Source organism: Fukomys damarensis, unplaced genomic scaffold (assembly GCF_012274545.1).
Source record: "Fukomys damarensis isolate Sample0158 unplaced genomic scaffold, DMR_v1.0_HiC HiC_scaffold_36, whole genome shotgun sequence".
In the NCBI taxonomy this organism is placed as follows: domain Eukaryota; kingdom Metazoa; phylum Chordata; class Mammalia; order Rodentia; family Bathyergidae; genus Fukomys; species Fukomys damarensis.
This window is the reverse complement of record NW_022900948.1, coordinates 22,747,322-22,771,728: the sequence shown is the minus strand read 5'-3', so window position 1 is coordinate 22,771,728 and position 24,407 is coordinate 22,747,322. Positions and strand designations below refer to the sequence as shown.

Genomic DNA, 24,407 nt, shown 5'->3' with positions numbered 1-24,407 from the left:
AAAAAAAAAAAAAAAAAAAAAAAAAAAAAAAGAGGAAAATTTAGAGGAAATAGAAGCTAAGCAATAAGACCACCTACCCAAGAACCAAGAACCAGAGCTAGTAAGTAGTAGAGCTGGGGTTAAATACATCACTGACTACAAAGCCCATGCTCAACCACACATTCTGTCACTCTTTCCTGTGTTTCCCATTACTGAATACTTAAGATTGCTGCATATAGCACATACATTCAGAAAAAATATTTTTTATAAAGCAGAAACACTTCTAACTATAAAAACACTGAACAAATTGATAAATTGGCAAAAGTGATTCTCAGTTTTCAGTTTAAAATAGCTTAAATTTAATCTTGGATTGATTAAGCAAAGAACCATCTATTTTCTGACCATATGCTAAAATATCTAAATAATATTGAAAATATAGATGGATACAATCCAGCAAAACTAGTATTATTTTACTGACCTAATTTTATAATATAGTAATTAGAATACTGGAAGGATCTGGGCTCCAGCTCTTAATTCTGTTGAGCATCTACTGCACTGTCACATAAACCATTTATATTTGATTAATTGAAGTTCCTACCAGATTTCTAATCTGGAAGAATATTTTATTATTAAATAAGACCAGAATAGCTTTGCATCTGTATTATGACAATGGACTTTTACATTGTACCACATACAGAAAAATCTTAAAATACACTATGAGACAAAAATAGCAGATATCAACACTGAATTAATTATGAAAAAGACATATGAGAACATAAGCAGAAAATGGATAGGAATTTAAAAAAATGAATATGGTCAGATTTGTTGGAACAAAAAATTGGGAATTAATTTATTTCATTTATATCTTGTTTTATCAATCAAAATAATTTTTGGAAAGCCAAAAACTTGACAACCCAATAAGGTTGGCTCAAACCACCTGCTAAGTGTTTAAATATATGGACCATAAAAGCATATTTACACATATAGCATATATTTTAAGTAAAGATAATTCAAGTAATTTGAAAATGTAAAAAATATTTTGAAAGACAAACCTGAAAGTTATATGTTATTGTTCTCTAAGATTTTTCAGTTTTTGACAGACTCAATAAGAGGCTAAATGTTAAAACTTCCTTTTGACTATTCTCCATTTTAATGACCAGTATTTCAAAAATAATGAGCTAGGGATATGGCTCAAGACTGGAGCATTTGCCTAGCATACTGTAGGGGTCAATACCAGTAGCACAAGAAAAAAAAATTAAATATTTAACTCTTCTAAAATTGTTCATGTTTAAAGATAAATGCCACTGGCTTCTATTTATGGAAATTTTGAAGAGAGTATGACAGCAATGGCAAATAAACATTTCAGATTAATCTTAAAAGAGCTACGAGTTCTACTTCAGAATTGCTTATGTAAAAACAGCAACTGTGCCAGTAACTGCGCAGTACCCAACATGACTGTCAATTCTTTTTTTTTTGGTATGGTACTGTCAATTCTTGATCTGAATTGTCAACTCATTTCTTTCAGAGTCCAAGATGGAATCCATTTGCAAAATATAAAAGACATCAACTAAAGCACTTTGTGTCAGTGCTGCCAAACACACTGCTTCATCTGAATTCACGGAACACAATCTCCATTCTCACCCTTTCGTCATTTAAGAAAGGAAGACAGCAGGTGCAACTGAGTTTGGTTTTATAAATACTTTCCCAGGATAATAGTCAATGAAAGGATAATAGCCTTATCTCTGATGGTCTTCTGGGACACAGGCCAGTACTAAGTAGATCCTGTACTAAATGGATTAAAGGAAAAAGATCTGTACAAGGTGTTAATAGCAAAAATCCTAAGAAACTTTACATGCTTCCTGCTCAAGGAAGTGACAGAGAAGGCTCAATGAAGAACACTGAAGCAATAATGCAGTGACAAACATTTTGCAGCTGTTTTTCTTTTCGTGTTTATTAGCTAATGCATTTTCAGTGAACATTTTAAAAGTAGCATGTTTTATTTTGGGAGGTATTTTATTTTTATTATTGAAAGCATAAACAGTACCTAGCACAAAAGATCTGGACATAAAGAGAAAGACAAACTCTTCTTATGATGCTAAAGTAGGTGAACACCATATGTGAGTAATGAAAAGTCAAGAACTAAAAACAAAAGCTTACCTAAAGTATACTAGAGGCAATACATACAACTCAGCCAATGCTATTCAAATACTATCAAAATGAGTTATCTTAGGAACCTAACTTAGGTACACAGATATTTATCAAGGAAAAGGGTTGGTATAGCCTCCAGAATATTTACTACAATTTTTCAAATGTCATATAATACCTAATTATTTATTCTTTAGCTCAACAACAGTTATATCAACCTTTCAAAGAGGTACATTTCTATCACCACAATCCAAAAATCACAGATGGAAAAAAGAAAATAAAAAAGAAGTAAAACTTTGAAGGCTTTACAAGTAATAACTGGTGTATGCAGAAATAGAATTCTAACTTTAACCACTATATGTCCTTTGTACCATTCCTTATAATTACATTCAGATAAAATATTTCATAAGCTCCTGGGGGAAAACAAACAAGTTTATATGTTCTATGGGTACCTCAAAAACAGTATGTTTGAAGAAAAGTTATTTCCATTTCCACTCTTTAACGTATTTTCTTTCCTGATTAATGATTTCAGCATTCATGAAACCCCCAAGGTGAATGTGCAGTCACCTTTTTTATCTTCTTTATCTATAATCCTACTTTGTTGAAGGATGTTAAGTTATTAAATCCTGTAAACCAGACCATCCTATGTTATCTCAGACCTTCATGATCAATGGGTCAGTTTAAATCCTCCCTCAAAGAAATCCTCATCTCCACCCTGCAAATGACCTTTGCAGATTCCATACAGCCCTATTCTCATAAAGTTCATACTCCTTGGATTCAAGGCCCTCTTAAAGCAGGATTCTATCTATAACCCAGAACTAGTAGTTTCCCCCTAAGCTCTTATTCTACTTTGACAACAAAAAAATGAGTACAAAACTTGCCAGAGGTCCTTGGCAGGTAAAAGCATTCTTAGTAGTAAATTAATGGTCTAAAACACTGAGAGTAGTGGGGCATATTTGTAATCCCAGGTACTTTGGAGGCTGCAGCAGGAGACCACAAGTTCAAGGTTAGCCTGGGCAACTCAGCAAGACCGTATCTCAAAATAAACTGCAGTGCTGAGGAGGTAGCTTTACGGTAGATTTCTTGACTCTCAGGTTTGAGTCTCTGGATTCAATCCCCAGTGCTATCACACAAATAATTAAAATAAAACATAAAACTAAAAGCTAATATGTAGGAGGCCTTTTCCCCCCTTAAGATTTTTGTTATGCTGGGTTTGGTGGTACACACTTGTAATCCTCTGTACCTGAGGCAAAAGGATTGCTGCAAGTTTGAGGCCAGCCTGGGATACATAATGAGTTCAAGACTGAACTACATAGCAAGACCCTATCTCAAAAAAAAAAAAATTAGTTTAACTTACAAAAAAAAAACTAGTTTAACTTACTATTACAGTGATATTTGTATGATACCTAAAATTAAGTGAAAACAGAGGCTTTGAAATATGACTTAGAGCTGGGCATGGTGGTGCACGCTCCCAGCACTAGGGAGGCTGAGACAGGAGGATTGCTGTGAGTTCGAGACCAGCCTGGGCTACATAGTGAGTTCCAGGTCAGTCTCAACTACATAGTGAGACCTTATCTCAAAAAAACCAAAACAAACAAACAAAAGAAATACTACTTAGAAATATGCAGGGGAAAAATCTGTCAGTATATCAGTTTTCCTCATGAAAAATAAATTCTATTGCCTTATGTAGAACAGTGAATTTAACCTTACTTTTTCTAATTAAGAAATCACTGTATATTTATATGCTAGAGGAACAAAACATACTTTTCCAATTTCAATTTCTAGTAACCCATGAAAAGTTTGAACATATCTGGAACACCCAAGAAGCACGCATTTACAGAAATGAGCCAGCTGGGTGTGTATCAGCAGTCAACCACTAGTGGCACATCCTAGATACACAGTATTTGCTGAATGAATTCATTTCGAACATCAATCTGTACGAGAGTTCTGAGTGTTGTGGAGAACAAGAAGTGTGAAGATTGTACTTTGTATTTCTGGTGCACATTTAGTATGTACGAACTGTTGAATGAAGCAATTAGTTTAAACTGTCCTACTATAACCTTTTTTTATTTTTAAACAAGAAATCCTTGCTTGTCTGACTTGAAGGCAATTAAATCAATTGCTACAGTTGATCATTTTGCTTATTTATAAATGTTATTAAGTCCAACCATTTTATTTGCTGTGCCAAAAATTCAAACTAACCCTGTAGTTTAAGGCATACTGTTACTGACTGCTAAGGAAAAAGGAATACAGTGATAATCTTTTGATACTAAACGTAACAACTCAATAATGATAATCAAAACACTTATTACTTACAAACTGTGACTTTTTGTCTCAATGGGTCACATAATTTGTCAAAGTTTTAAACAGCCAAACTATCATTAAAAAAGCACCAAGCTATAGTACATGGCTCTATACAACAAGGGAACATGGTCCAAATGGCAGGTCAAACATTTTTCAGAATTATATGTCATACAATATATCAAAGAAGCACTCTTAAACAACAGAGTTTTTTTTTTTACAAGCTGTAAAAGTGGTTGACAACAAAAGGAAAATAAGATTTCTGCCAGTTTACTATTATAGTAAGACAAAATATATATTAAAAAATAGTTTGGTAAGGATAATGGAAAAGATAGTTATAATCCCACATGAAACATTATCACCAAATGAGTACATGCAGTAAGTCTCTAACTTACATGTTATACCCTTTTCTAAATTGCTTGTTGGAATTTAATAGCAGTGAGAGATAAAATAAAGAGCAAAGCATCTGCCACAGTGCATGGCACATACTAGATATCAACAAATGGACAATGGAACAAACCCAGCACTTAAATACTATATCTACTAAAACTCAGATGCCCATGCCAAATAAAGGGGACAGTGGAGTGAATTAAAGGTGGACTACAGAGATGATGGGCCAGAATTACAGAGGGAGAAAGGAGAGCTGCCTGAGCAGGTACTGTCTTCCCTTTTTTACCACCTGTCACAGTACGGTTGCGTTGAGATGAAAGTCTCATATAAAAGCTTCAAATGGAGGATTCATTTTTTTTAAATGGTTATAAAGTATGCATTATTTACATCTTCAAAAGTAATGATAAATGAGGAAAGAAACCTGTTTATGAGAAACTGGAGGGAAGGAAAGTGAAAGTAAGAAGGAATTCATGCCTTGCTGAGAATAAGAACTCAGATGGGACCTCATACCAGACAGTTTCAATTTTCTCTGTAGGGGATAAAGTTAGGAAAGAGGATGAACAAGAGGACTTATGTGAAGAAAAGGTAGGAATAATCACTTAGAGAGTATGTATAAAAGAGATAAATGAGTAAGATGAATTACTGTATTTAGATATGAATAAAATGAACTGATTTCATAGCAATTCTGGCTAGATTGAAGCTAAACAGTTTACCTGCTGGTAGCAACTCACATGGATACAGAACTGAGGATAAAGTGTGTTGAGAGAATAAGAAATTATTAAGTGGCAATAAAGGTGAATAGGAAAATCCAGTCCATCACACTTTCAAAAATCATTTATGGATATCTACCGTGTGCTCCTATTTTGGGCCCAGATATTCAGAGATGAATAGAGCATAATCCTGCCCCAAGGAAATTCATATATATAACTGCAAGAAGATGATAAAGAAATGACTGATAGCGAGTCTTTATGACATTTGGCAATTGCAATTTTTTTAAAGATCATTCAAAACTTATTTTCTAGTATTATATACTTATACTGTTCATGCTATATGTGGATTATGAAGCACAATGATGAAACACATTTGTATACCCAGCTCACCCCACTCACATCCTAGAATGTGTACTTTTAGATTCATCTATATTCTCCTGCCTGCTTTCCAAGCTTTCTATGTTAAGGTAGTATCTACACATAACCAACCTGATTTCCAGCTATTTCTTCCAAACTCTCTATTCTAGTCAGACATACTTGACAAAGGCTTTCCACAAACTCTAAGTATCCAAGAAAACAACTCTTCTTTCTTGTCTGAAAGAAACAAAGATTTAAGGGAATATTTTATTTGCCTAATAAATGTATTTCTTACAAACATGCTGTAAGAATCAAGAGCTTCCTCTTATAAAATTTTAAATAATTTCTAAAGATAATAAGAGTTCATATGAATGGATGGTTGGGCTAAAAATTATTTTCAAATGTTGTCATGGAAACTTAAATTTCCTTGAAAAGCATTTATATTATCTTTTCATTCTGGTAGGAAACACGTTATTCTCTCCTGCATTTAGAAATGAGATTTAGAATTAGCATTTAAAAAGTTACCATCTCAAACAGGAATCTTGTATTTCAAAAATTTTTTTCAAATTACAATAAAATACACATAATATAAAATTTACTATCATCTTAACCATTTATAAATGTACAGTTCAGTGACATTAAGTGATTTTACATTATTATACAACCATTACTACTATCCATGTTCAGAACTCTCTTCTTCATGCAAAGCTGAAAGTCTTTACCTATTAAAAAATAATACTATTGTATCCTCCCCAAAGATTTGGCAACATCTCACTTTCTGTCTCTATGAATGTGACTACTCTGTGGACCTTGCATATGTGGAACCCTATGGTACTTGCCCTTTTGTGAATGGCTTATTTTGCTTAGCATAATGTTCTCATGTTTTATTGATACTGTAGCATGTGATTAGATTTTTAAGACCAAATAACATTTCTTCATATGTATAGACCACATTTTCTTTATCCATTCTAAATGTCCCTAGATACTTAGGTTGCTTCTACCTCTTGGTTGTGAATAATGCTACAGTGAACAAGAGTGTGCAAATATTTCCTTGAGATACTGTTTTCAATTCTTTTATTCATATATCCTAGAAGTAAGACTGCTAGGATCATGTGGCAGCTCTATTTTTAATTTTTAAAGGAACTTCTACATTTTTCCTTAGCAGCTGCATTTTATATTCCCACCAATAGTGCACAAGGTCCCAATTTCTCCACAGCCTCACCAACACCTTTTATTTTATTTTATTTTATTTTATTTTATTTTATTTTATTTTATTTTTGTCATCAGGGATCTAACTTGGACCCTTGCACTTGCAAAGCAGGAGGCGGAACCACTGAGCCAAATCCCTGGCCCTCTTACGAACACCTTTAGTTTATTTTTTTCTTTCAGTAGCAGGGATCAAACTCAGGACCTTAAACTTGTGAGGCAGGAGAGGTGTCACTGAGCTAAATCCCCAGCCCCTTTAATTTATTTTTAATGGTAGATCTTCATATGGTCTGAAAAACCCACCAGGTTGGTCTTCTACAGAGGCTAAACTCAGTATCACATTCACCTAGAAGGATGCTGGCCTGGAAAGAAAGGAAGCCAGGAGGGCAGCACAGGCCATTTCTCATCAGACAATTTTTCTCAGCAGGCCACATAGCTGATAAGGAACTACCTCTTGTTTGGCCCTTCAGATGAGAGCTCAGGTTCCAGACACAAAGGCCCACACCATAGGTCCAAGACTCAATCAGAAGAACCGGGGATTTAGCTCAGTGCTGCTGCCACATGCCTTGAAAGCTCAAGATCTTGAGTTCAATCCCCAGTACAAAAAAAAAAAGACTCCATCATAACTTTGAATGCCAGTGAAAGCCATAGATTTTATTTTATTAATTTTACTGCTGATGATTTCTGAGCAATGAATTAGCACTGAGGGAAACTCTGGAAGATTTATATCGTGGCAGTCCCTAAAGGAGCTATAAGCAAAGCGATGAGAGATGGGAAGACTATTACATTCCCCTAGTGGAACACTAAGGATAATGGTAACAACCAACACTATTTTTAGCTATTTAGTATTTGCAGACACCCCCTCAGCATTTTCATGTATTGACTCATCATGACACTACTAACAAGGTAAGTTAGGTACAGACATTATCCTTATATCAGAATGGGGAAATTGAGGTATGGAGAGGTCAAGTAATTTGCCCAGGGTTGAGCAGAGGGACTGTTGAGCAGAGGGACCGATATCTAAATCCAGACAATTTGACTCCAGAGCCTATACTCTTAACCACTCAATGACACCACCTATCAGGTATATATGTTACGCACTGTGTCCAAGATTTTGCAAAACCCTTGAGGCATAAACTCAGCCCTCCTTTAGAAACCCAACAGTGCTAAGGCTGATCGTTCTGGCATAAGGTCCAGCAAGACAATGTAGGGATACCATGTGAGAAGAGAAAATAAGACCCTAACAGTAGTTGGTACCATTTCATTCAGTGCTCATCACATATCAAATATTCTTCCACCAGCATCATCTCAGTTAATCCTTATAATCTATAAGGAAGTGTTACTTTTAGTCCACCTTTTTGTCAGATGAGGAAATCTGGGTTCAGAAAAGCTCTCTTACCTTTTATCACAGAGCTAGTGACAGAATCAGAATTGAAATCCAGATTCAAATCAATTCCATGCCCTTTTCCCCTTTTTATGCTGAGGGGAAAAAGCAGTAGGACAGGAACACTCACTCCACTTCTGTTGTCTTCGAGAAGGCCTAGAGCCCATTTGGAACATTGAGTACACTGATGTGTGCACAAGCCATAGCCCTGGATATTTCTGCCGCTACCCTGAAGTCACAACAGGTGGGTAATCAAGTCAGCCTTTGTTCCAAGAAATCAGAACTAGCCTCGGATTTGGGTGGGCCTGAGGAGTCCTACACATACAGCACAAACATGAAACCTCAAGCACGTAAAAGAAAGGAAACAAAAGCAATAATTAGGCTGGGGGGTACATCAGAACACGGCCTTCCACAAAGAATGGTTTAAAAATATTTCTGAAGAGAACTGAGGCAAGACACTGTGAAGCTGAGGACAGCACTTGAAAAGAATCTCAGAACAGAGCTAGATTTTGGAAATTGATTCCACTGGTTTTCTCAACTAATTCCCATATATTTAATCACCAAGTTCCTCAAAACTATTTTCAGAAAAACAGCCATTGCATAATGCTAAATTTAAAAAGCAGAACATGAAATTATACATTCAGCAACACAATAAAAAAGAACTAATGGCAGAATTTTAGTTTTTACATCTTTATATTTTTTTCTAAACTTTTTAATTTCCTATGACATATACCTGTCACACTGTTACTCAGACTTTAAAAGTTTATATATATATATATATATATACATATACTGAAATGCTTTTTTTTTTCCTCTAACGGAAATACTTTTAATCAATACTTGAAAAGAGGGGGAAAATCCACATTTTACACGGAGCAGTCTAGTAATTCTCAAATACTCAACAGACTACATCAAAATCACCTGAAGCATTAATTTAAAAAAAATTACAAATTTCCTGTGGCCAAGGCCTAGTAAGAATCTTCCTGGGAGGAGCACAGGTATCTAGAATTTTGCTTTGATTTTATTAAACATATGTAAGATAATAAATGTCTGGGGTATTTGTTTGGCTGGTTTGGTTCAAGTGATCCTCTTGCCTCAACCTCCCCAGTAGCTAGAACTACACAGACATGCTACCACATCTTAGGATTCTAGAGTTTCAACAAACTCCCTCGATTGACTCTAACACTTTCAATAAGGAAATCCTAAATTATTTCAATTCTCTTCTTCTTGTAAAGTTCGCTGGTATCTTATTTAAAACTAGGAAAATTTTATAATAGAATGTAAACACATAATATTTAATAGTAATTATAGGTAACTGGATTGTAGATTTGTACAGCCTAATATCTCACCATTCATCTCTGCAAACTTCTGGACATCACTCAAGGTTTTCAATTCTTGTCTTGGACATGCTGCTACACATAGTGCTACAGACTTGATCTTCCGATTTATCAAGTCCAGTTTGCATGGATCCAAAAAGAATACATACCTAAAGCATGGAGAAAAAAAGCTGAAATATTATTTCACAAATTACATTCTGGCTTATGTACTGTGTATTTGGCTAAATCTAAAAGCAAAGAACATCTAGTCCATACCCCTTTACAAAAAGCATTTCCACAAGGGGCTGGGGATTTAGCTCAGTGGCACCACATCTGCCTTGCAAGCACAAGGTCATAAATTCAAATTCAATCCCCAGTACCAAAAAAAAAAACAAAAAAAAAAAAAAAAAAAACAAAAAAAAAAAAACAAAACAAAAAAAAAAAAAAAAAAAAAAAAAACAAAAAAAAACAAAAAAAAACAACCAAAACAAAACAAAACAAAAAATCAGCATTTCCACAAATCTAATCATCAGTGAATTTTTAGAAAATAATTACTTATAAATATGTTAACACTAGAAATGGGATAATTAATAGACTGTAAATTTTTATAATTTATTTTTCTAATGTTTACATTTTTGTAATATGCACAAATTTATAATTGGAAATCATCTACTTTAGTTTTCATGTTGCTAAAACTATACCAAAAATATTACAGAAATATCCCAATACTGCCATATAACATGAATTATACTTCTTATATAAATCATACAGTTCAGCTAATGACTATATAGTTATAAAATGACTAAATATGAATATATGTATATTAATATATTGAATTAAATACATAAACCTGAAATAAAAACTACAGAAAAATACATAAAAATTTTTGTCATCTCTGGGAATTAGAATAAAGTGGTTCTAGTTTTGTCAGAAATTTTCCTTTCTAGAAATAATGCAAATTATACTTGAATTGAGATAATGGTAATAAATGCTATTTATTTAAAATGTCCATTACAGGGCCTGGGATTTAGCTCAGTGATTCTGCCTCCTGCCTCACAAATGCAAGGACCCAAGTTCGATCACTGGTACCTATAAAAATAAAAATAAAAATAAAATGTCCATTATAGATAGATAAAATAATCTCCACGTTCTAAATTACCTCCTTGTATCTTATACATTACTAATTTTAAAATGGAAGATTATTGAGAAATCACAGTACAACAGATACTTTTAATACAATAAAGTAGAAGAGATGACCAAGATTGCAGATGTTATCATTTGCCAGAAGAAAAAGTGAGGCCCAAATACTCTCACCTGGTAAAAGAAAAGTGTATTATTCCAGATCAGAGGGGGATTTTAAGAAGGATGCTTTTACACAAATAAGAGTTAAGAATCTCCAGCCATGGGTTCAGTTCTATGGAGTCTATGGAAAGTTTTATAAAATCATATTATTTGTCATCAGCTCTTTCTACAACACAACTCAAATGTGCAACAGGAAATATAACTAAAAGTAAAAATTAGGAATCACTTCTCACTACACTGGCTATGATCAAGTGAAGAATTAGAGAAAAAAAAACTTTGGGGGAATAAAAAGTAAAATCAATACATGTGCTAGAGTACAGACTATTTATTGAAGGGTAACAGGAAAAAAATTAAGTAGAGAAAATTAAGGTTGGGAAGGTTACTGCTATGGTTTGAGTCTAGATGGCTCCCCACAAAGTCTCAACCCGTCATAGGTGTGTGAGTCTAGAGTGTGTGGTGTTAGGATCAAGGCCATGTGATTACCAAACCACGACATGTGAGTGACTGGTTCAGCACTGCCCTAATCTTAGCAGTCTGAGTAAGATAAAAGGAGCAGAAAGACTGTTAGGGTTTCTTGTTGCTTTTTGCTGCTTCCTCTGCCATGAACTGTTGCCCTTCTACCACTGTGCCTTAGAATCAGCCACTTATGGACTGAAATCTCTACGAACTGTAAGCCAAATAAACCTTTCACCCTTTAACTTTGTGTCAGGTATTTTGTCTCAGCAAAAGTAATCAAACAAGGGCCGGGGATTTAGCTCAGCGGTTCAGTGGCCTGCCTTGCAAACTCAAGGACCCGAGTTCAATCCTGGGTACCAAAAAAAACACAAAAAACCAAAAAAACAAACAAAACAAACAAACAAATGAAAAAGTAATCAACACAGGTACTAAGAAGACCTTTACAGACAGAATGACACTGTACACTATTCAGGGAAGTGAGGGGGCCAGGAAGCCAGCAGGAAGGGTAGTTACAAACTACAGATAAACTACCAAACAAATGCATATACATTTGTCACCCTATTAGTGACTCCAAAACCATTAATGTTCTATACAGATAAAGGAAATGCAAAGAAGCCAAGAAAAAAAAAATGTGGGCTGGAAGTAGGATTTGTGGACAGCTGCCTTGGCGGCTGACAAGGAGGCAATTAAAGCATAATATTATTTCTAGCAATCTTTGGGTAGCATTCACGTACAGCTTCTTACCCCCACCTCATTGAGTTTATCGGTACATTTTAGGTATACAGTATAGTTACATTCATTGTTGGGATCTTGTATCTTTACAGGACAGGTCTTGATTCTCATTTTTTCCCCTTGTCCCTGCCCTCCCTTCACCCCCTCCTCCCCTCCCCATTTACAAACACTTCATTTCCATTTTTTCATTTTCTCATATTTTTTTCTTTTCCCTTATTCCCTTATTCCCTTTCCCCTACCCTTCCCACTTTCCCTACACCTTTAAGCCCTTTTCTTCCTATTTCACATTGTCAATTATCTCATTAGGATCTTATGTACTACTATAGTTAATTCACACCAGAGAAACTATTCGGTATTTACATGTGTGACTTATTTATTTCACTTAGGAGTATATCTCAATATGTAACCATTTTCCTATGAATGAATCTAATTTCTCATTCTTTATGGCTGAGTAACATTCCATTTTATAGAAAAACCATATTTTCTTTATCCAGTTTCCAACTGATGGGCAAATGGGTTGTTTCCAAGTTTTAGCTATTACAAACTTGCCACTATAAACATAGGTGCGCATATATCTCTGTGATATGATTCTTTTAATTCTTTTGGAAAGATCCCCAGCAGAGGGATGGCTGGGTCAAACAGAACCTCTAGTCCCAGCTCTTTGAGGTATCTCCATATTGATTTCCATAGTGGTTGCACCACACCACTCAGCACTCCCACCAACAATGGAGAAGGGTTCCTTTCTCCCCACAACCCCTCCCTTACAATTTCCATCTCCACCTATCCTGCACAACTGATTGTGCATGTCCACACTTGGGACCCTGCATAACAAATGGCACAAAACCATATCATGGACGGGGAACACTGAGATCCTTCCGGAGAATGTTATAAAGCTTTAAATCAACTATCACTGTCACTAACACCAGCATTAATAACAATGCTATTAACAATACTCATAAGAATGTTAATCAACATTGAGTATTTACTGTTTACCAGATGCTGTATTGAACTCTTTATATATATTAACTCACTTTATCCTCACAATACCATGCTGTGTTGGGGTGGGAGGTAGTGTTGGAGTTAAGAAAAAGAGCTGAGTGCATAGCTCTAAGTGATAAGCAAAGCCTCAAGAAACATCTGAAATCACAGTTCCGTAGAAAACCAGGATTAGGGAAAAGGAAAAAAAAGCCAGAGGCTGCCAGGGCCTTGCAGACATCCCTAACCTAGATCAGTGATAACCTCCTGAAGACAGATCCATTGTCTGATTATCCTGCCCAAGTAAAGAATTAGGTGGAAAAGTTTGAAAAAAAAAAAAAAGTAAAATTAAGCTTTAAAATGCCTCTACTAGCCTCCAAGGCTCAAAGTGTCTCTACTACCTTTATTTTACCTTAAAACATATTCCTTTGATTTATACTAGTGACTGAGCAGCAGCCTTATACCATGCTTTAGTCAGATCAACCTGCACCTGCTTTCACATTTTCTCTCTCTTAATAGTTCTCTGACCCTGGAAAATATACTTATTATTCTGAGCTTCAGTTTCTTTATTTGTAAAACTGTGTATCACCTATTTTATGGCTTACTGTAATGTTAATAATACTTATAAAGCACCTAACATACAGTACACACTTGATTTATATATTAAGAAAATGATTTGCCTTTCACAAATTTTACAATTGACAGTAGGGCACTAAACTCAATACTTTTTAAAATACAGAAACAAAACAGGAGTACAATGCAAATATTTAGTTCTCATTTGGAAGAAGAATATGTATGACAGTATTTATGACTGTTAGGTCATTACCCTTGATGAGAAATAAGTAAGCTCTAGAACATGTCTGGCACAAGGAAAATAAGAGCAAGAAAGTGAGAAGAATTCTACAATAACTACAGAGCACTGTAAAATTAACTCTGCACCTTTGGAAGCATTTATAAAGTTTGAGAAAATCTACAAAATACTGAAATGATGTCTAGAAATTTATACCCACAAGCATACACATGCACATTTACACTCCATACTTTCCCTACCACCATTCTGAGAAAATACAAAATTCTATTTCCCTCTCTCTCTCTACACACACACTATGAAAAATAACCTACAGGTTCCTGGTTTAGATTCTGTTCATCTTTACTGGACATTGAGCTACTGGACACCGTCACATACATGACCATATTTCATCTTTGCAACAACTCTGTAAATAGAGGCTACTGCCATTACACAAATGACAAAACTTAGCCCCCATGGGACTAACTACATAGCTCAAGAGAACCCGGCTCTAAGGCCAGGGATTTAGCTCAGTGGTTCCGCTGCCTTACAAGCACAAGGTCTTGTTCGATCCCCAGTACCAAAAAAAAAAAAGAGAGAGAGAGAGAAAATCTGGTGCCAAAGAATGAATTCAAACCCAGCCCTTCTAAGTTTCACTCTGGTTCCATTCTGCTTCTCAAAATAATTCCCACAAATACCATTAATAATTTTAACTTTTTGATATCAACTTTGATTATTCTATTTCCAGCATTTTCAAGTTTATCTAATCTATGGCAACATGTTTACTAATAATTACATTTTTTTTTACAAATAATTACATTTTAACTAGTATTTAAGTGAATATTTATAGGCTAGTAAAAGTGTTTTTATCAAACATAAATTGATGATACAGCAAAAGTGGTACTAGTTTCTTGCCCATTTAAAATGCCTTTACACAAATAAATCCCTATCTTGCTTTCAATTTTAATTTTAAATAGAAAGAACTGTATGTGACAAGGTTTTTTGTTTTTACAATGAAATAAATAACCAACTCTTTTTTGCTGTTTGTTGTTTTGTTTTATTTTGTTTTTTGAGACAGGGTCTCACTATGTAGTTGAGACTGACCTGGAACTCACTATGTAGCCCAGACTGGTCTCGAACTTACAGTGATCCCCCTGCCTCAGCCTCCCGAGTGCTGGGATTACAGGCGTGCGCCACCATGTCCGGCTCTAACCAACTCTTAATAAGCATGGCATTAGCACAGTGGATTACAGCAGTCTCCCTCTATCTGCAGTTTCATTCTCTGTGGTTTCAGTTATCTGTGATCAAAGTCTGAAAGCATTACATGGAAAATTCCAGAAGTAAACATTCATAAGTTTTCAATGACATTTATTAGAGTATCTTGTTATTATGGTTCAATTTTATTATTGGTTGTTAATTTCTTACTGCATCTTATTTATAAATTAAACTTTCTCATAGACATATACGTATGTGAAAAAAGACAAAATGATAGGACAGCCAGACAAATAGGGTTTGATAATTGGTTAATGGCTTAGATTGTATCTCCTGAAGATAAGGGGGGACTGCTGTATTCTAAGCAACTGAAAACTCAGTTGTTTTTCAACTGAAAGGTGAAAAGGAAGATTCCTCAAACCCCAACCCATTTTCTCTCTGCCTAGGAATATGGTGAGGACAGGAAAGGGCACATGGATATTTCAAGAGATTTCCAGGCAACTCTGGTTATACACTTTGGCCTCTGTGCCTATCCCTCCCAGATAGAAAACCATTATCACAGATAATTCATAAATCTAACTTAAAAACAAGTTTTTCATTGCTATTTTGAATGGGTCTTCAGGTACACTTATTAATAATAACTTTGTTAAACTTCACACTCTTTAAAGAACTGGAATGAATAAAATCCAAAAGTGGGAACGAAAAGGATGAAAAGCAGTAAGAGGAAAATATCTGAAAATTAAACAGCCTAGACACCTGCAGGCATTGGCACATACAACATGCACACATCATGACTGCATGACACAGAGAAAACAGATGCAAAGGGAAGTGCAAAACAGCCTAAGCAGCTCTGAATGTAAAAGTTAGAAAAAATGTTCAGACCAAAAATACAAAGCAAATACAGCAAGAAAGGCACACTAATATATTTTTATAATTGGGTAGCCTGTGGGATTGAGGGAGATTAAAAAATAAATTCACTTTCAGTTGAAAATTTTGACACACAATTATGTCTAAAAGGCAGGAAAAGGAAAAATCATCTAAGTAAAATGGTCTGTATACACAGTGAAAAAGAGGACAGATGCATCAAAGATGAAAACAGGGCAATGAGGCGAAGGAGGCACTCAATCACAGAAGCTCGGGAAGAAGGACAAGAGCCACAAAAAAAGGTGACTTTTGAACCTGTGTTCAAGTAAGAAGATGAAACTGAATGATCTGATGCCAGAGAAGGTTTATACCTAGTGTTTTCCTTTTAACTGACTTCACTGACTATAGGAGAGGATAAAAGAAAATAAGGTTTACTAAGAATTTAAGTCACAAAGCACCTTAGTCTCTGTTCTTATAACAACCTGATTCAACAAATGAGGGAATGACTTAGAAGCTGGGCGACTAATGTAAGTAACGCCACACTGACTAGAACCCTGGGAGGGCTGATTACCGAGTGCTACTCTTTCTAATTCAAACTGGAAAGTGAGAATAAATGCAATGTTTTTTTTGTTTTGGTACTGGGGATCGAACTCGGGACCTTGAGCCTGCGAGGCAGGTCACAGCACCACTGAGCCAAATCCCCAGCCCAAATAATGTAAACTGAATGATAGAATGATGATTGATCGATTAAATCGGGTCAAATCTTTGGCACCTCAGAGCAAACAGATGATCTAGCCAGGACATCATGATACACGTTACACATATAGTAAGGATAAAGAGGATGATACGATATGAAAATATTTTATTCATTCAACAGTTATTATTGAGTACCCCTGCCCTGTGGATACAAAGTCCATATAACACAGTTTTTGATACATAATCTAGAGGAGACAAAAAATACAATCATTTCAAAACCATGATACGTGGCAAGGTTGAAAGGGTAGTAGAAATTGTACAGTTTTATATGGAGGATAAGGGATTACTGGAAGCATTAAGAAGAAAGAGGCGGTGTATAAGCCACATTTTGAAACTGAGTAGGAATTTTCCACACAGACAGGGAAGGGAGCACTCTAGGCAGATGAAACTGCAATGCCTAAAAGCACAGAAGCATGAAAGAGCATATTTAAGGGACTGCAAATAATCTGATAAAGTCGACTACAGGGTGGAGCATCAAAGAGCTATGTGCTCAAGAGACACAGGGATAGCACTATCTGTCCTCAGAAGCTAGAGGCTCTTACAGCTCCACTCCATTAGGCAACATGCCTGCAAGTGGCCATAGTACAGTGATGCCTTGGTATAACCAGCCCCTTGGGTTGAAGAGAAGGAATGACTAGGGCACAGAGTACTGCTTCAGGGATGAGCCTTTGCCATTAAACTGCCTCCTGCTGCCATAGCAACTCTGCGGCAAGGCTTTTTGGGGCAAGAGGTGGCAAGCAGATACTGGGTCTGCTGGCCGCCTCCTGCCGAATTTGGCTGCTCTCCTCCCTAATCAGGACGAAAGCTCTGCAGTACTAAAGCTGGAAAGCTGGCTGAAAATTCCTCTGTTGCTTTCTGCTTTAGTGATTCCTGACGTGGCTTCCCTAGAGGGGAATAAAAACGGAGTCTGATCATTTTTTCAATTATTATCTCCTATCAATTTACAATTTATAGTCCCATCTACAGAGCATGTTGCAGTGAGTGAATCACTAAAAGGAAAAACACGACAACCTGGCAGAGGTTTCTGGTATTACTAACTATAGGCTATGGGAGCCCAAAGATCTACACTCCACCCACAGTAGAGATCTGCCCTGAGGAGGCTTTTCATTTCTGTTGGGCTGAGTGCCAGCAAAGGAAATACAGTGGTCTCATTGGAGTGGGGCCCAAATTCCCCAGGAAGAACTACATTATAACAAGGATAATCTCTAGGGCCAGGACACCTAAGTTGGTAAAACCCAAACGAAGCTAAACCAACCTACTGCAACACACAATTAACTAAAATTACAAAGCTAAGAGGAGAAAAAGAAACAAGCTGAAAGTAGCAATTTGGCTTCAAAATTCTAAGTCCAGATAGTGGTGGAGAGAGTTGGACAAAGCTTACAACAAGCCCAGTTCTGTATGAACCTTGCTATGGTTTGAATATTTGTCCCTTCAAAAACACACCTTGAAATTAAATTGTCATTGTGATGGCATTAAGAGGTGTGATCTTCAGGGGGTAACTAAGTAATGGGGGCACTGACCTCAGCAATGAATGAATGTTATCAGAGAATTCACAGTTATCATGGGAGTGGGCTGCTGATGAGAAAGATAAATTTGGGCCTCTCAGCATGTGCATGAGCACACTCATTCATCTACTCACTATGTGATAACTTCTGTCATGTGAACTAAAACAGGTAGGAACAGAAATAGTGAAGTAAGAGGTAGGCAACCCAACTTACAAGGTGATGATGTCTTAACTGCCTCGCAAATCCTAGTGAGGAGGAGACAAATCTCCTGAGCAAGAAGTAGCACTGTTAACAAATAAAATCTAAAGACAAACCCCACCAAAGAGGGGACTGCATGCTGACCAGCATCACAGCACACTCCCCAGAAATTCTGTAGTCCTGGATTTTAGAGCAACTGTCAAAAAGAGAAACTTTCATCATCCTTTCTGGCAATTCAGAGCACTAACAGCTGAAAACTACTTAAAATTGTTGAGGACAGCCAGGAATCACAGCAAGATAGCATACTCCAAGAATGTTTGCCTCTCTTACCTCATATCCCACTGGTCTTCCCCTGGCTTTCCACTAGTCCCTTCTGTCCCTCAATCTAGCACATACCTTGGGACCTTTGGACTATCTAGCTGGAAAGTTCTTCAGAGAACAACATGGATAGCCCCCTTACTTCTTTCAAGTCAGTGTCCAAAAGTCACCTTCTCAGTGAAGACTTTGCGGCCACCCGTCTGCCACCCATCTAAAATGTGAACTCACAATTTGGATGCACTTCCATCTTTCCTGCTGTGTCTTTCCTCTTTGTCTGAAAGTATGTGAGTACTTTCATTTATATGCTGTATATTTACTTATTAATCTATTTAATTTCTGTCTCTACAGTAGAATTTCAGCTCCAGGAGAACAGAGACATTGGTTATTTAATTCACCATTATATTATTAAAGCCTAAAATCATGCCTGAAAGAGTTAAAGAGCACCATAATAGTTTACTAAGTTAAAAAAAAAAATACATGGTAATTGTGTAAAATTTTGCCAAGTGGGGCTGAGGTGGAGGGAAGGTAGGAAAGAAGCTGTGTCAGGTAGTCAGACACATTCTCACTTCTTCAAATGAAATTTGTTGTGTTAGTTACTTTTCTCTCGTTGCTAACACAAAATACCCAACACCCAATCTTAAAGGGGGAAAGTTTTATTTGGCTTACAGTTTGTAAAGGTTTCAGTCCACAACTGGCTGGCTGCAAAGCAGGGTGGCATGGCAGAGAGGCACTGCAGAGAAGAAACAACATGGTACGCACAAAGGGGCCTTCACAGGGTCTTTCTGCTCCTTTTATCTTATTTAGACTACCAAGGATTAGGGCGGTGACAAACCAATCAGCATCACACACTCTAGACTCAACCATCACATGAGACTATGAGGGGACATCTAGACCCAAACCACAACATTTATTAAATACCTACTCCTCCAGATGCAGAGCTAAGTTAAGTACTGGAGATACAATGATATACAAGTGCCTCCCTTCCTAGCATTCACAACCAGAGGGCAGGGAGACATTTCATAGAACATCTGTGCCAACACTGTAGTGAGGAAAAAGAAGGCAGCAGAGGAGGTATCAATTGGATCTCATGAATGGAATCAGGGTAAGGGTCCATAAAAGACTAATCTAAAGCAAGAACCTAAAGAATGAGTAAGGACCAGGTGTGTATGACAGGCAGGAACAGGGATAAGACACAGCATGTAAAGGAACAAAGGTGATAAAGTACGTGGCACGGGTGAGAAAGAGAAGGTCAGTGAGACTGACCCAGACTGTTAGGAAAGACACAGCTGTTTCAACAGGCAAGCTGAAGCTAGATCACGAAGGGCCTTATGAATGGTATTAAAAATGTTAGTAAGTTTGGTGTCCAACCTAAAAACACTGGAAAGCCACTGAGAGTTCACTGGGTGCAATGTGGAGAATGAATTAGAAGTGACCAGGAGAGACTAATCACAAGACTACAGATTTCCACCAAGCAAAGGTGATTGGACTAGAGTAGGAATGGGAATGCAAAGAAAGAAAGCATTTAGTCACACTTAGGAAAACTTCATGACTGATTATATGTGGAGGGAAAGGGAAAAATTAAAGATGATACTTAGTATCAATTCAGACCAGGGTGGCTGAGGTATTCTGATTTGGAATCCTATTCCATTCAAAAGGATAGGAGACTCTGGAGAAATAAAGTATAGGGAGGGTGGTTAAAAGTGATATTCCAATTTTAGATAGTTTGATGTACTTACAGGGCATCCTACTGGACCTAGACAACTGGCAAAGAGATGGAGATTTTAGAATTTTGGAATGATCACCAAATAATAATACCCACAAAGTGCACGAGACCAGCAAAGTGAGTAGGCAGAGCTGAAATTCTCTATCTGGGTGACATGTTACCCTTCTGAAATTGTAAGCAAAATGTGATGTGCAAATTCATGTTATTTTTCTCAAGAAAGACTTCATACTTCATAATTTTGAACAGATTATCAGTGGCCTATAAAGAGAGTAAAACTAAGAGTAAAGCAATACCAAAAGAAAAGGAAAAAGAAGAGCCAAAGATATATTAACATTGCAAAATATATAAAAGGTATAGAAATGGAAAATTATGGAAGAAAAAAATTACATTTCTATTTACTGCTACAATGTTTGCCTTCTCCTTATATGTATACTATCGATGGAGAATTAATTGCAAGCATAAAAACCTAATCACTAGATGCAAAATGTTTCTTTTCCTTCCTTCCTTCCTTCCTTCCTTCCTTCCTTCCTTCCTTCATTCCTTTCTTTCTTTCTTTCTTTCTTTCCTTCTTTCTTTTTGTTACCAGGTCCTTGATCCCCAGCCCCAAAAGAAAAAAAAAAAACAACATCCCCCAAGACAATGAAGGTCAATACTATATAGTGATATATATTCTCAAAATCAACTTTTCTAACAATCATACTGAGAACTAACATGTGCCATGAGTCCATGACTAGATTATTTTCCTTTTAATTGAAGCACTTTGAGATGCAAATACCATAAAGTTTACCTGTATAAACTGTGTGATTTTGTTTTTGAGTTGTTCATCCATCATTAAAATCTAATTTCAGAATATTTTCCTCACTCCAAAAAGAAACCCTGTATCTATGTTCAGTCGTTCCACATTCTTTTACATCTTCTACTCCACCCCAGTCCTAGGTACCTACTAATCTTTTTTCTATAAATTTGTCTGAATATTTCATATAAATGGAAAATTACAGTATTCTGGTTTTGTAGTTTCGTTTTGGTAGCTGGCTTCTTTTCCTGAACACAATGCTTTCAAGATTCATCATGCCGTAGCAGATATGAAAATTTCATTCCTTTCTGTGGCTAAATAATATTCCACTGTACGGACAAGCCACAATTTGTTTATTCACTTAGCAGTTCATGCACATTGGTGCTGTTTTTCCATTTTGGTCATTATGAATAATGCTGAAAATATTATCAGGTACAGGGTTTTGGGATGACTTAGGTAACAAGGAGTCTCATAATTAGGTCATACAGTAATGCTATTTTAATATTTTAAGGAACTGCTAGACTGTTCATCAGAGCAGCTACGCCCTTCTATACTTCCATTAGCAATGTACTGGGGCTCCAATCTTTCCATATCCACACCAAAAGTTGAAAGTGTCCATTTTATAGCTAGTCTAATGTGTGTGAAAAGGTGGTTTTGATTTGTATTTCCTTGATGACAACTGATGTTAGCATTTTTCACTTGTCTATTCATGTGCCTACTTATTCATGTATCTGTTTTGGAGAAAAGATCATTCAAATCCTTTGCTCACCAAAATTCTTTTAAATTTGATGGAAAGACGGAATGGGGCAGAGACAGGAAGTAGATATTGTCATGACATTATGAAAAAAATTTTATAAGGAGAAAAAGGATAAAAGTAGAGAAAAGAAAAAGACCAATAAGAAGTAAATATAGGAATCAGAGGACTACAGGTCAAAGATTGGCTGAAAAAAAAAAAAAAAGTTGGGAAGACAAGCTTGTGACCAGAATGGGGGAATTATTGAATATTTTTAATTGACTTTATATGCAGAGCAATAAGGGTGATGACATGACCAAGCTGTAACTATGAAAGAGTGAATCCTTACAGCTTCCATTGGGAACTATTTAAACACTTCCTAAAACTACAGTGAGAATCAATAAGACAGAATATGGGAAAGCATTTCGTAAATAACATAGATGTAAAATTAGTTTGAATACCTGTATTTTCCCATCTTGATTAAAATGAAAAGAAGCTTTGATAAGTTAACTTCAAAAATCCATTGGAAGATGATAACAAGGACAACTACAATAAATAGCAGCTAATGACTATAGGACCAGGCACTGTGCTAAAGAATATATAACTGTATTTATTCTTCCAAAATAATCTAGAAGTGGATACTACTATTATGCTCATATTACAAGTGAAGCTCTTTAGACTAAATAGTACTATCATTGTCATTTTCTACAGGTAAACTAGCCTTTGGTTTTCTATCTGATCTACCCTTTCAGATATATCCCAATTACATTAAAAAATTATCATAGAAAAACAGAAAACATTGTTTCCATTGTATTGCTTTTATCTGTATATCAGAGAATCAGTTTTTTTTCCATAATTGAACATGCCATCCTTGGTACTACTTAATTTCTTTATTGCTTCAACAATGTATAAATTATCTCCTCTCTACAACAAAGGTAAGTATAATGTTCATTTCAAAATATTTAATTCATCTGGAATTTAGTTCAAATGGTATGAGATTAAAATAGATCTAAATGTAGCTTTTTTCTTATTATCATTCAACCTAGTACTTTTTGCTAAGCACATAGCTTGTTTTCACAGATTTTATTCTCCTTGGTTTGTCATTTATTAAGCCATTATAGGTTTATTTTTTCTTTCTGTTTTTCTTTTTCTTTTTTTGGCCATCATTGCTACCAACCCATTTTTACTTTATAATTTAGTCTGAGTTTTGTTTTGTGGGGAGGAGGTTGCTTTGGATTTGAATCCAGGGCCTCAAGCATGCCAGGCAAATGCTCTACCACTGATCTACCCTACCAGCTGTTACTAAACCTCCATTTAAGTAGTCTCATTGATATACTCTGAACAAGTTTTGGCCAGGATAGCAAAACTCTTTCTATTTGCTTCTAAAGTACACAATTTGGTGGGGGGGAAGGTACCGTGAATCAAACTCAGGACCTTGCGCTTCCTAGGCAGGTGGTGGAACCACTGAGCTAAATCCCGGGCCCAAAAGTACACAATTAGTCTGGTGGTGAGAATTATCCATGCAATCTTCACTCAGTGAGGAAGAATCCCCTCACCCTCAAATGTTTATTGTGACCAGTACACTAACTGCCAACATTTAAAAATCAGAAGATCAATGGGTCTTATATAGTCCCCTCCTTCTTCCCACCAAATGTCTATCCTCCTGAAAAATTAGCAAAATGAGGTACTCTATCCCATGCCAAACCATAACTAGAATCAAACAGCAGCTACCATTTTATACAAAGCATGCACATATAGCACAAAGTCCAGTATTTCCTATTGTCTCCTTTGCAGCCCACTTAATGTGATTCACAGTGTCTGGCTAGAAGCTTTTAGTTTTGCAAAATTTGGTGAAACCCACAGGTTTCTTTCTGCCTTCAAAGCCAGAAAATTCACAGATTATACGGTACTCTCTTCAATAATTATAGTCAGCCTAGATTTCTGGTCTAATCTTTTTTGCACTTCTACTATATGGCTCCTGATCTTTCATTCTCATTTCATTGTCATATATGCAACTAATTCTAATCCTTTTAAATTATTTTTTAATAAGTGCCCCCAAAGTTCTTGTCTGCTTTTTCACTCTGTGATATATACTACTATGGATCAAATTTTAGTCAACATCCTATTAGGATCTTAACTAATACTGAATTATCTATAAATTAACTTTGTTAGTACTGTCATCTTTACTAAAACTACATGCCGAGAATAGACTATAATTCTCCTATGTGTTGCTTTCTTTCTGTTGAAGTATTATAATTCTATTTG

General features: G+C 36.0%; 1 protein-coding gene across 1 annotated transcript in view; it reads right to left on the bottom strand.

Moving 5' to 3' along the window:
• Slc44a1 (solute carrier family 44 member 1) overlaps positions 1-24,407 on the bottom strand; it is a 105,885-nt gene that overhangs the window by 55,999 nt on the left and 25,479 nt on the right. The window contains exon 4 of the mRNA XM_010619701.2: positions 9,822-9,958. Coding sequence (XP_010618003.1) covers positions 9,822-9,958 — 137 coding nt within the window. The remainder of the gene's footprint in view (positions 1-9,821; positions 9,959-24,407) is intronic.